This window comes from Episyrphus balteatus, chromosome 1 (genome assembly GCF_945859705.1).
Source record: "Episyrphus balteatus chromosome 1, idEpiBalt1.1, whole genome shotgun sequence".
NCBI lineage: Eukaryota > Metazoa > Arthropoda > Insecta > Diptera > Syrphidae > Episyrphus > Episyrphus balteatus.
Window position 1 is genome coordinate 164,816,979 of NC_079134.1, and position 14,831 is coordinate 164,831,809.

Consider the following 14,831-nt stretch of genomic DNA (forward strand, 5'->3'; position numbering starts at 1 on the left):
TTCGGGACATCTTTGGGACATCTTCGGGACATCTTCGGAAATCTTCGGGACATGCTCGGGACATCTTCGGGACATGCTCGGACATCTTCGGGACATCTTCGGGACATCTGCGGCACATCTTCGGGACATCTTCGGGACATCTTCGGGACATCTTCGGGACATCTTCGGGACATCTTCGGGACAACTTCGGGACATCTGCGGGACATCTGCGGGACATCTTCGGGACATCTTCGGGACATCTTCGGGACATCTTCGGGACATCTTTGGGACATCTTCAGGACATCTGCGGGACATCTTCGGGACATCTTCGGGACATCTTCGGGACATCTTTGGGACATCTTCGGGAAATCTTCGGAAAATCTTCGGGACATGCTCGGGACATCTTCGGGACATCTTCGGGACATCTTCGGGACATCTTCGGGAAATCTTCGGAAAATCTTCGGGACATGCTCGGGACATCTTCGGGACATCTGCGGCACATCTTCGGGACATCTTCGGGACATCTTCGGGACATCTTTGGGACATCTTCAGGACATCTGCGGTACATCTTCGGGACATGCTCGGGACATCTTCGGGACATCTTTGGGACATCTTCGGGAAATCTTCGGAAAATCTTCGGGACATGCTCGGGACATCTTCGGGACATCTTCGGGACATCTTCGGGACATCTTCGGGACAACTTCGGGACATGTTCGGGACATCTTCGAGACATCTTCGGGACATCTTCGGGACATCTGCGGGACATCTTCGGGACATCTTCGGGACATCTTCGGGATATCTTCGGGACATGCTCGGGACATCTTCGGGACATCTTCGGGACATCTTCGGGACATCTTCGGGACATGCTCGGGACATCTTCGGGACATCTTCGGGACATCTTCGGGACATCTTCGGGACATCTTCGGGACATCTTTGGGACATCTTCGGGACATCTGCGGGACATCTTCGGGACATCTTCGGGACATCTTCGGGACATCTTTGGGACATCTTCGGGACAGCTTCGGAAAATCTTCGGGACATGCTCGGGACATCTTCGGGACATGCTCGGGACATCTTCGGGACATCTTCGGGACATCTTCGGGACATCTGCGGGACATCTTCGGGACATCTTCGGGACATCTTCGGGACATATTCGGGACATCTTCGGGACATCTTCGGGACATGCTCGGGACATCTTCGGGACATCTTCGGGACATCTTCGGGACATCTGCGGGACATCTTCGGGACATCTTCGGGACATCTTCGGGACATCTTAGGGACATCTTCGGGACATCTTCGCGACATCTTCGGGACATGCTCGGGACATCTTCGGGACATCTTCGGGACATGCTCGGGACATCTTCGGGACATCTTCGGGACATCTTCGGGACAACTTCGGGACATCTTCGGGACATCTGCGGGGCATCTGCGGGACATCTTCGGGACATCTTCGGGACATCTTCGGGAAATCTTCGGGACATCTTCGGGACATGCTCGGGACATCTTCGGGACATCTTCGGGACATCTTCGGGACATCTTCGGGACATCTGCGGTACATCTTCGGGACATCTTCGGGAAATCTTCGGAAAATCTTCATGACATCTTCGGGACATCTTCGGGACATCTTCGGGACATGCTCGGGACATGCTCGGGACATTTTCGGGACATGCTCGGGACATCTTCGGGACATCTTCGGGACATCTTCGGGACATGCTCGGGACATGCTCGGGACATCTTCGGGACATGCTCGGGACATCTTCGGGACATCTTCGGGACATCTTCGGGACATCTTCGGGACATCTTCGGGACATCTTCGGGACATCTTCGGGACATGCTCGGGACATCGTTGGGACATGCTCGGGACATCTTCGGGACATGCTCGGGACATCTTCGGGACATCTTCGGGACATCTTCGGGACATGCTCGGGACATGCTTCGGGACATCTTCGGGACATGCTCGTGACATGCTCGTGACATGTTCGGGACATCTGCGGGACATGCTTGAGACATGCTCGTTACATTTTCGGGCTTGCAGCATATTTGTAATTTAAATGGTAATCAACCGACCACGAACAAATTTACATACAAATTCTCTCAATAATTTTGTTGCTAGGGTAGAGTATCCTATTTGCGGCCGTCTCCAGTTACCGGCCACCTTTCGGAAAATCGTTATAACAAGGGACTTCTTGGGGTCTATTCCAAAATTTTACTCTTATGCTGTTCTCTTATATGTTAGAACAGCATACTAGTGAAAATTTGGAATAAACCCCTTTGAAATCACTAGTTAAAACGATTTTTCTAAAGGTGGCCGGTAGCTGTATGCGGCCGCAAATAGGCACCTCTACCCTACAAAGTTTCTTAAAGTTAAAAAAAAAAAAAATAATAAGTTGATTTTTAGTACGTAATCGCTACTGTATTGTGTCCTTCACTAATATATTCGTCCATCAAACATTTTACCTTTTTATTTTATTTTCATGTTAACTATGCAACGTTGAAGGCCTTATACTTCTAAAGTAAGCGATAAATACTAAAATTATGTAAAAGTGCCAAAGGGTTTTTTCTTACACTTTTAGCATTTTTTTGCAACACTATAAAACCTTATTCAACTAAAAGCGCGTGGGAGTGTCTGATTTTATCTAAATGGTTGGCAGCAATCTTGATTGTTAGTCACGTCATAATGGGATAGCAATCAAAGCGCATTGTTTTAACCACCAAACATTTAACTTTACAAGAATTGAGTCTATGAGTGGAAATTATGAAATTCTTACGTGCGGACATGCTCATAGACTGTGGTTTGGTGTAAGTATACTGAAATGATTTGCAAAATTTCCATAAAAATGCAAATATAACTTCCCTTAAAAAAGGAAAGGAAATAATTTGCAATCGCCACCATCACTTTTCATGTATAGGTTTGTTTCAATGTAACTTACCGTATTTGTAGGTTACGAAAGAAAGCCTGTGGCAAAAAAGAGTAAAGCAAACTATATACCTGCCTTCTTTTTTTGTTTTTGTTTTGAAGCACACTTCAGTAGATATTTTTTTTCTTTTCCGTTTCCGTTCCACCATCATTGGTGTCAATTGAGAAATGGGTGTGTGTCTTTACTCAGCGAAAAAAAAAAACTTCGCTCAAATTTATACCATTCAACAAGAATAATCAGATACACAAACCGAGAACAATATTAGTTCCATTGTTGGACGAGTGGATTCGAATTCGAATAATGTATGATACAAATATGGTTACCATCCGGCGTTTATAAGATAATGTTATTAAGGTAGACAACTTCTTTGAATGCTTTGTTTTGCAAGATTTGTTTCAAGACAAATGGACAGATGTTTAAAAAAAAAACATTACAAAAATATTGTTTTTGGAAGTTTTAAATTCGATATCTCAAAAACTTTGCACGTTAGAGCCATTCTAATGCTATACTAAAATTAAAAAGGTCAAAGACCATTAAAAAAGTATATTTTGGTTTCAATGTAAAAATATTTCGCGTCAATATGTCATTTACGGAAAAATCGATCGTAAAAATGGTTTTTTTTTTGTTTTTTTTTTTCAATTTTTCGTTAACATTAAAAAATAAATTTTAACCAAGTTTTGTTATAATCCAACCATTTTTGTAAAAGATAAAAATAAAAAACCAACATCTCGTATTCTTGCATTTTTCACAATATTTTCTAGGGGAAACCGACGAAGTTACGAATACCAGAGTTACGGGCGACAGAGTTACGAGCGTCAAAGTTACGCGAAACCGAAGTTACGAAAAACTAGAGTTACGAATTCTAAAGTTATGTTAAGCTATGACATGTGATTTTTGGGTTGGCAACAATTGCGAGGAACGATATGGAATTATGGAAATACAAACAAGAGATTAACATTTTTCTAATTGGTCAGAACTAAATGAGTAAAGCGAAAATGGGTGTTATTTAATCTTGTAAAATTTTGATTGGATAGGTATAGATATACATATATGGTTTTGCTTTTGTGAGAAGATCGCAAAAACGTTGAAATAGAAAAAAAAACATAAGTATACTTATGTAAGTTTGGGGGACATAATTGAAATTAACTTCTTATTTGTCCAACTAATATTACACCACGTATCGATATTCTCTTATTTATGTTTCCATAATTCCATATCGTTCCTCGCAATTGTTACCAACCCAAAAATCACATGTCAAAGCTTAACATAACTTTAGAATTCGTAACTCTAGTTTTTCGTAACTTCGGTTTCGCGTAACTTTGACGGCCGTAACTCTGTCGCGCGTAACTCTGTTATTCGTAACTCCGTTACCATTTCATTTTCTAGGTTATATAAAAAAATGATTTGAGTAAAAGCTGTAGATATTTTTATTATCTACAACCTTTCATATACCATTTATCCTAAATTTTCCCACCATCCTTATACTGCTTATAATTTTTTTCAATTTTTGCCCTCTGAGAACCGGATTAGCACTGGTCACCCTAATTAAACAATTAAGTAAGTATTTATTTTTATCTTGCCATTTCTGAGAATACTTTTACTGGAATAGTCTCAAAATGATTCCAAAAATTCTATGAAAAAAGTCCCTTGAATCGGATTGAAAAAAGTCTTCAGTTCTTGAGCAAAGACAACCAACTGTTGTTCTGTTAATTCCAAAAATTTACAACATAGACTCCTGCTAAGGAACTTTGTTTTTGTTAATTTTCATGATTCTCAAATTGAATAAAAAATAACCTTAATACGAGAATCTCCAAAATAGCACAAACAAGACTAAAAATTAAGAAGACTGATAAAAGTTCCTATACTTTTTAAAAAAAAAATGATCTACAAAACCAGGTCCTCTAAACTTCTGAACTTTGAAAATTTTTGACCCTTTTTTTATGCATTATATTTTTTTCTGTTTGGTATCAACTATTTAAGAAAGTAAAACTCATTCTTTTTGTCTAAATTGTTTTTCAAATTTAATGAAAGTTGTTAAAACACATTTGATATCCTAAATACCAAAAATCCATTTCCTTCGTTTTTGTAATCGATAACTCTGCTTTAAATGCTGTTTCTGACATTTTTCAGAAAATGTTTTGCTTTTCAGAAAAAAATTCCAAGGGAAACTTTTGAACGGTTTATATTGCTCAAATTCTCAAATTTTGAAGGAGCATCAATTTCATGGAAAATTTCACATTCATCGAGCAAAATGCATGAACAATGACAAAAATTATTCATTTATATTTCCAATCTGAAATAGTTTAAAAAAAAAAGAAAAAAACATTTATTTTTTTAATTATTTTATTTTATTTATAAAAAAATCGATTTTAATGTTTTTTTTTGTTTTGTTTTTTTATATTTTAAAATTTACATTGCTATATAAATATGTGAAAACAATTATTATTATTTTTATTTTTTAATTTTAAACAGTGTATACAATTCCAATCATAAAATGTATATAATATATAAATTTATATTTTTTTTTACTTAAATCTTAAAACAAAAAATTTACAAATATTCAAATATTATTATATAAAATATATATTTTGTTATTTTCCACATGCAATTATTATTTTCATACACAATTTTTTTTTGTTTGTTTGAATTTAATGATTTTTTTTAACTTTTACATACAAAATATATAAAAATAAAAACAAGAAAATAATTTACAAATAACATTTCTTCCGTTGGTTGTTTGTTTTAACTTTCATTTTGATTTTTTTGTTTGTGTTTTATACAATTATATATATATTTTTTATTTTCTTAACTAATATTTTGATTTTGTGCCAATAAATATTTATTTTTTTGATTTTTTTTAAGTTTATTGATTTTTATATGAAAAAAAGGAAGGCAAAAATGGCACACACACTACTAAGCATACAAAAAGTATTAAATTATAAAATATATACAATTATTTTTTTTTAAGAAAATAAAAACACTGTTTTAAATTTCGTAATTCTAAGAAAAGTGGAGATCCTTCTTTGTGACATTACAAATTTTTGGAGAGTTGTCATAAAATTCTCATAATGACATTTTGACATCTAAATCACTGGCAAAAAGAGTCAAATTTGTTAAAAAAAATTAAGAACTGTCAAAATAAATCACTTAAAAATCTCTCCACTCTCCAAAAGAATTATAGATTCGACTTAATTAACAAAAAACAAAAAGAATAATTTGATTGTCGTCGTGTCGAGGATTTTCTGGCAGTTCAAATTTTATTTTTTAAATAAAATAGAAAGCCTCCCCTAATTTATTTATTTTTTATTTTAAACTATATTTTATATAATTTATATTCTCTGGGCTCTCAGTTTTCTTATAAATATAAAATGATATAAGGCGATTTTTTTTCTTCATTTTTTTTTTTTTGTTTTTAACTTAAAATTACATTTATCACAGTTTACCTTACATAACTAAGAAATTGGAGACTTACTACATCAGTTTTTTTGTTTTATTTAAATTAATTGTTAGTGTTAAATTAAAAGAAAAATAAAAAAAAACTAAGAAATTGTGCGTGATTCGAGTTTGAAAAGTGACATTTTTGTTTTGTTTTTTAAAACTTAGGCATAAGTGTACTTAAGTCAAAATCTATTGTTTTTAATGTACAAATGACAGATATATAAAGGCACTTTCGATATAAAATTAAAAAAATTAAAAAAAAACTTATATAAATCTATAACGATCCCTAAATTAAAAATATTTTAATATTTTATATATAAATAGAGCCTAACGATTTTTTTTTTCTAAAAACTAAAAATGTACAAGAAGCCTTTGTTTTTTTTTTTGTTTGTTTGTTTTGTTTGACAACTACACAACACGTGTGGCAAGTATGTTTGTTTTGTTTCTTCTTAATTTTTTTAAGGAAGTTATGCGGCTTTTTTCCCGTCTAGATGGAGCTATCACACTCTAGTTTCACTACGATGCAATGGTTGTAGCTCCCTCTGTGTGTCATTATAGTATTCATGATCGGAACTAGTTTGTTCACCTTCAATGATGCCACCATTACTGGTGCCATTTGGCATTATGACCACTGGGATACCAATAGTTTGTGTTGGTATCGGCGCATCGCTACTACTTAGCGTTTGACCATTCATCAAATACTCCGGATTGTCTACACTCGCTGGGACACCAATTAAATCCATATAACCACCGGGACCAGTGCCAAGAGGATTCGCACTGGAAGACTGACAAGTTGGCATGAGATAGTCATCTTCATCCACAGGCAAGTCGAGACGTAAATTCCCAACGCCGACTTCTCGGGCGTTCGAATCTGTCTCGTCATCCCCACCAGATGAAGACTTATTCATAGGATCCTTGCAATACCGATTGAGCTTAGTAGGCAGCTCATCAGACGCTTCATTGCTAGGTCCCGGTCTGGCAGCTTTCGGTTGAAGATAATCTTCGGCTTCGACAATCGGCTCAGGGCCTTCAAATGTCGGCGCCAGTTTGCGGATGAGATCCTTCTCATCCTGACTGGTGTATGATGGTAGGCGGGTGAATTTGTCTCCGGCAATGACCAAATACCGACCGGGATCACGTGCAAACTCGGCGAAAACATTCACCAACTGTTTGAACGATGGTCGCATTTCGGCATCAAGATGCCAACAGGAGAGCAGTGTGCAATAGATATCCAACGAGCAGATTTCAGGTTGTTCCAACTTGAGACCCACTTCGATCAAATCGGGGATATCTTTGGCAGGTATATTCTCATGAGGCCTCTGACCGAAAGTCAGCAATTCCCAAATAGTCACTCCGAAGGCCCAAACGTCGGACTTACTTGTAAAGACTCGATGCCTTATACATTCTAAGGCAAGCCATTTAATTGGCATTTTGCCTCCAGCAGCCTTATATTCATTAGAATCCCCTGTTAAAAGTTTCGCAAGACCGAAATCTGTAATCTTGACACAAGATGGAGTCTGAACAAGGACATTCCTAGCTGCCAAGTCTCGATGAACAAGTCTTTTCTCTTCCAGATATGACATTCCCTTGGCAATCTGTGTTGACCAATTCAACAAAGCTTTTGAACCGATTTTATCCTTGTTATTTCGTACATAGTCAAGTAAGCAACCCAATGGCATAAGTTGAGTGATCAACATCATTTGTGACGTCATACAAACAGCTAAAAGCTTTAAAAGATTTGGATGTTCTACCGAAGCCATAATATAAGCTTCTCGTAAAAATTCTTCACTCGATTCAGCTCCGGAAGACTTGAGAAGTTCCTTAATTGCAACTGGAATTTTGACATTCTCACCTTCTGGCACCCAAACACCTTTGAAGACTCGACCAAAAGCACCCATTCCTAAAACTCCACCTTTACGAAGCTCGGCTTCTTTGACAATCCTCAGTTTGGATAGGTTTGCACCGATATTTGTGGGTCTTAAAGGTTCGGAATCTTCACAACCAGATAGAACCATTGTCATTTTGACAGCTTCTTTATTGGCTTTTGTCTTTTGACGGCAAACGTAGGTAATGACACTTAGGGTACACAGAAGCATTATCAAAGTTCCAAAGGCTATCAGGGTTACCACATAGTTATCATGTCCAGCATCAAGCATAGTGATTCTTTGAGGAGGATTCGCTGAGCAATAAGTTCCCACATTAAAAGACTGATAGACGATATGTGAGAAGTCTTCAGGGCATTTCTTTGTACAGTTGAATGAAGTTGAGTTGTCAGTTGGTTCACCATCATTGAAAACCTTAAAGTTGACACAGGCTATACAGTTTTCCGAGCCTGGTCCAATACAGCCTTTACATTCCTGATCACACTGGATACATTCCCGGGAAGCCTCATCTGCGTAGTAATCTGGAGGACACTCATCTTCGCATTGTTCCCCACGTTTGTAACCAGCACATTTGGAACAAACTTGCTCATGGAAGCCATATCCGGTACACAATTCACAACGGGGATGACATTTTCTACAGATTGCTTTGCCAGCTAGGGGCTTTAGGCTACCTTGTTCCTGAGGATTCACATACTCTCTGTAATATCCCGCTGGGCATTTTTCATTCTTTTTGAGACATCTATCCACTGTGGCGTCACTATTAATAATTGCCACATCGCAGGTATTACAACCTCCCGGACCGACTGTATTTTTCGGTCCCGTACATCCTTCACAAGTCTCATGGCATTCCCTACAGATTCCAAAATCAGAGTATTTATTATCCGGACAAACAGTAACACATCGATGTTCATCCCGAACATGAACACAGTCATCACAGTGATCGGCTCCAGGTCCGGAGCAGGTTCGACACTCCGGATGGCATTCCTTGCAAGTTTTTGCATCGAATTGATAGGCACTGGAAAGAGAGTAAAATTCGGTTAGAAACCGGTAGAGAAGAAAGGGAAGGTTTTCAAAACTTACTTTGTAATATTTTTGCAATCAGCAATGCAAGTTCCATTGAATCCGAAATTCTTGCACTCCAAACATTGATCAGATCCAGCTCCCCAACATCCGGCATCGTTACATTGATCCGAACATATCATTTTGTCTTTTTCTAAAACAAGTGAGAGAGATGGGAGATATTTAAAGACCTGGGGTTTTAAAAAGGTTATAAAACTACTTACCACAATCAGTCTCATTTCGGTTTTTGGCTATCACAACTCCATGGTCTAAGGACTTTAGGATCTTCCCCCAGGCAATTCCATTGACAAAACACATTCTTTCATTTTGCTGGATCACAACAGCCCCTGAGTTTATCCTTTTCAAATTCCTTAGTTCTAAGCTCTCCAATGATGAGACTACAATCGATAGCGAGGCAAAGTAATTCTCCATTAATTGACGTCCATGGATGACTTCGAGGTTCCTAAAGTAGGATAAGTTCTTAAAGTCTGGATGCATGCCTTGAATATCAAGATATCCAGTGATTTCTTTAACGGTGGAAAAGACTTCCAAACGATTTGGGTGCATGGAAAGGTAACGAGGTCCTAGAGAGTAATTTTTATGAATCGACTGATATCCGGTAAAGGATTGCTCAAGAATCCTAATAGACCCTTCGATTACAGTACAGCCTTTGAAGGATTCGATATTCCCAGAGTCAAGAATTTCTTTTCCGGGACAGGTTTTTGGGCAAGGTCCATTACACGGCACACATTCTCCATTCTTAGCCATCTTGGTTGATGGGCATACTCGAACGCAGGCTCCACTGTCTTTCAACAGATGTTCGGGGCAGTCTTTGACACAAGTCGCTCCATAGGCATATTTGCCTTCGGGGTTAGATTCCCAGAGATAGTTGGTAGGGTTGTATTTTTGCATGGGAGGACATTCCTCCTTGCAAATTCCTTCGTCGTAGAAATTCTTGCAAGCTATGCACTCTTTCTGCGTTGGACCTGTACAGCCACCGGCACAGAACAGATGGCAGCACTCTCGAGGTCTTGGACCGAAACATCGTCCTTGAGCACACTGCGGTGAACAGTTGATTTTGGAGAATTTCTGACAGTTCTTTGGTCCTTCGCCCCAGCAACCATCTTGACAAGATTCATGACATCTCGGGCAGTCTCGCTCAGGCAAGGTGAAATTATAAACGTAGTGATAGATATCTTTGGGTCCTGAAATAATCTCTGTCCAATTGATGGTCTTGATGTGACAAAGATTGAAATTGTTATAAAAGCCAACAGATCCTTCGAGAATATCCCTCAGCAGGGGCATTTCCAACGTGTACATTTTCGAGTAAGTTGCGAACAAAGCAAACTCTTCATCTTGAACGTTCAGTTTGAAGAGTGTTCGTCCACGAATAATTTGAAGTCTAAAATGAGAAAAAATTGTTAGAAAGAGAAGGATGGTATTTTGGGTTATAAAATAACTTACCTTGGAAAAACGACATTCTTCACATCCACGTGACTAATTAAAATATACCCTGTCACTTCTCGGATATTCTCCAAAAAACTCAAATCAAAATTTGGATCTTGCAGCCATGTTAGTTCTAAATTACCATCCACATACGTACAATTGTTATAACGATCTCTTAAATTCCTATAGTGATGTTCTCGGTTCGATGGCACCGATAATCGAGCTTTAGTTCCAATACAAACTGTAAATAAGAAAAAAAAGAAGAAGATTGGTTAGATTTTAGGCGCCACACATGTCAGACTAATATATCAAATAGAGAATCCTAATTCATATCCCGCAGTAGTAACAGCAGCTTGTATTTGAAGACCCAATATGGTTATGACGCCGCCGCTATATAGCCACTTGACTACCACAGCGTCATCATCAAACTTGGACCAATAAAAGTGATATCTAGTCAATATATATTCTGTATATATATTTCTAGATAGATAGAGTGTGATCATGACCAAAAGAGTTTTTAACTTCGTCATCGATCTCTGAGACCCAAACCAAACCAAACAACCAACCAACAAGTTGTTGAATCACACAATATAAGATGTGTCGTGTTGTAAAAATAATAATAATCAATAGTAGAACTTGGCCAAATATGGTAAGAACCACCAGAGCCAACCTAACCAGCCACCACCAGTCGTGATATATAAAAATAAACACCACTAACTTGGTCTTTATGATTAGGTCTTTGGGCGGTTTAAGGTAGTTGTTGTATATAGAAACAAGTTGAGTTAAAAGTGGAATTAATATTTTATTATGAAAGCTATTATATTTTTTTTTCACTTACAAAATGTGTAATAATTTAATAATCTCATATGTACAGAACTTGTTCAATGACTTGTAGGTAATAGATTGAATAAGGAAAAGAAACTAGATTGAAAAAAAAAAAAAAACAAAAATGTAAATTAAAAAAAAGTTCGTGTATCAGCTCTTTTGTTTGAATTTCTTTTTATTTCTAAGAAAACGAAGGAACATTTTGTTGAAGTAACATAAGTGTCAAAATTTAGTTTTATACTTTTTTTTAAGCTCTTGATTTCGGATTCCAATATTGAAGAACTTTTTGAGTTGGTTTTGGTACCAAATTTGGAAATTGTAACCAAATTTAGCAAAGCAATGCAATTTTTTTGATTTTTTTTAAAGAGAATAAAAGTTTAAAATATGTACAGAATTTGTGTTTAAAATTGGAAACATATTCGCAAAAATCTATTTTTTAATATACCTAACATTAAATAGTAAAAAATGGACAACCAAATACTATTGAGATGCCCTAAATTATTTTTTACGTCGAATTGATCAAAATTTTTAGATGAAGATTCAAAAGTTTGGTCTACCAAATATTTTGAAGTTTCTTTTAAATTTTTGGAACAAAAATGGGTTTGGAACGAAGAGTATTGAATGTTTTTTTTATTTTTCGATTTTATGACATATTTTGGAAGAAAAATAAAAAAAAATATAAAGCCCCAATTTTTTGGTAAAAAATTTAAGAACAAAAATTTGGATTTGTTTTTCTAAAAATTTCTATAAATTTTAATTTCATTAAGATTTCTTTCTTTTAAATTTGGATCGCTAAGTTTCGAACTGTTTCACCGAATTTTCTGTCCAAAATTTAGGGTGATGGATTTAAGCAATTTTCTTAGGAAAAGTATAAACATAGTTCAAAATTTAGTGTAGAAATTATATGTCAAATAGTGGACGAAGGATGTTGAATTTTGGAGCATAGTGTTTTTAAATAAAAATAGTATTAAAATAATTTTGATTGAACATTTTGGAGTTCTAGAATTTCTGGAATATATGTTTTTTAATATGGTTTTACAATTCGTAGAAATTTTTTTTTTAAATCGGTCCAGAAATTGATGTTCAAAATTTTGTATTTACTGTATCAAAAAATTTTAGAGGAATTTGGAACATAATAACGATTTCTATATAAACTAAACGTTGGGAATAGTTTGCGATAAAAAAACATGAATTGCAATTTTGGTACAAAAAATATCGAAAGTTTTACAGAAAAATTGGATGTTGAAAATTTTGTAATCAAGATCCTTTAAGAATTTGTATTGTCTTCAAATTTTATAAAATGAAGATTTATGTTATTTAGAATTTTATTAAATTTTAGATCATATATAAAATATGTTCAGATTTAAAGGAGATGGCACATTTTTCTATGGAGGTTGGGCCCAGTTTGTTCACTAACGAAATTGGTATCAAATGAAAGGTGACGGTAAGCACATTACGTGGGTAAAATATTTTTAAATTCGTTAGTGGGGTTTTGGAGATATTTGAGTTTGAAGTTTCGGATTTCAAAATCAAGATTTCAGCTATTTTTCGAACAATTAATCGTAGAATGCGTAATAATGGGTGTACAGAAATAATATTGGTATCAAATAAAAGGTATTTCTCTTGTCTATAAATCTGTATCAAAAGTTTTTTTCTTTGTTAAAAAAAATAATACATATTAGGTATTTACTTCTCAAAAGGTGATTTTTTTAAGCGAGGCATTTGGCACATCGAAATATCAAAATATTCAGTGGTGACATGCACTTTTTTTTGTAATTTTTCGATAGCTTAATGTGTTACCTTTAATTCTATATATAAAATAGTTCTATAAAACATACAAAAACCTTATAATAAGCAAAATAAAATAAAAAAAATAAAAAATAAAAAAAATTAACTGTTTTTGATGAATTTAGGAGATTTTGCAGTTAAGAAGTTTGGAACAGTGAATTTCAGAAACAAAAATACTTAATAAAAAATCACAAGAATAGTAAACTAAATGTTTTAAACAATTTTTGTATCAAAACTTTTTAGAAAATGTGGTATTTTCAGAATTTACAAAATTTTGGAACAAATTCTTCATTTGTTGATAATTCAAATTTATAGGTTCATACATTTTCACATAATGTAATTTAAATTTTAGAAAAAAAAAGAAAATACATGTTTTAACCTCAAATCTTTTATATTACTTTTTAAAGTGAGTAGGTATCATCGACAAATCAAATCCAATCACCAAAGATTTTTTTCAAATTCTTACAAAAAAAAAAAAATAAAAAGAGTTTGTACTCAACTCTTTCGTTCCGATTGCTAAGGTACTAAGAAAAAATTGTAATAAAGATTGACTTTTAATTTACATATTTACGTGACAATAGTAGACACACTTTACCAAGAAACCCTCTCCATCTATCTTTTCTATCTCTGATAGTTCCAATTAAACCAAAAAAATGGGGTGAACTTTCATGATTTCTTTTAAACCAAAACAAAACCATCAACAACAAAAACCACACAAAAATAAAAAGAAAAAAAAAATTGATCATTAAATTAAAATTGTCACTTCTTAGACTTGGATGGAGTGATCTGAAAAGTATTTTATTACAAACAAACATTCATCGATTTTCTATTCGCATCTAGATATTATTATTTTTTTTTTCCTTAGAACGACGTGAGGCCAAAGAAAATTCCCCAATCAACCAGACCAAACTAACCCAACCTCAACTTCTACTCTATACTTTGCAAGACACAAGACTTTAGCGCGACATTTGGCAAAGAGGCCAGGCATATTGTAATATTGTAAGAAGCAATATACCTTTCTATAAGTTTATATACGCAGATATACTGACTGGTAAGAGGGTATACTCCTGTGGAATTTTTGCAAGGCGACGTTAATCCGTAAATGTGGCTGGCCATTGCTATCGTTGTAGTCGACGGTCGCCACAGCCGCCACACGCTGCTGTTGCTGATTTTCAAATGAAACAAAAAGAAAAAAACAGAAAAAAAGTTCTATTACACTTGGACTTTAGACCTTTCGTGTGGCACAGGCATAGTTTTCATATAAATTGAAACCCAAGAGTGAAAGACTGGAAAGATATACATAAGAGATTGGTTAAAAAACCAGTCAAACAATTGCTCACATTGCACTTTATATTTAAGTTAGAGAGAGGATAGTGGCTCTGATGGGATAGGAAAGGTAATAGGCGTCAGAGTGCTGCTCTGCAAGCCCGTTTTCATCGTCATAGTCATGATTATCGTGATGAGGAGTAGAGAAAGACAGGAACAAAAATCTTAG

The 14,831-nt window shown here is 35.6% G+C and overlaps 1 protein-coding gene across 2 annotated transcripts in view; it reads right to left on the reverse strand.

Moving 5' to 3' along the window:
• Positions 1–6,706: 6,706 nt before the first annotated feature.
• The window catches only part of LOC129921076 (epidermal growth factor receptor), a 126,068-nt gene continuing 117,943 nt past the window's right edge, over positions 6,707–14,831 (reverse strand). For both annotated transcript variants that reach the window (XM_056002722.1, XM_056002721.1), the window contains exons 2-5: positions 10,742–10,964; positions 9,502–10,679; positions 9,299–9,431; positions 6,707–9,233 (exon numbers count right to left, since the gene is read on the reverse strand). In XM_056002722.1, coding sequence (XP_055858697.1) covers positions 6,836–9,233; positions 9,299–9,431; positions 9,502–10,679; positions 10,742–10,964 — 3,932 coding nt within the window. In that variant the 3' untranslated portion in view covers positions 6,707–6,835. The remainder of the gene's footprint in view (positions 9,234–9,298; positions 9,432–9,501; positions 10,680–10,741; positions 10,965–14,831) is intronic.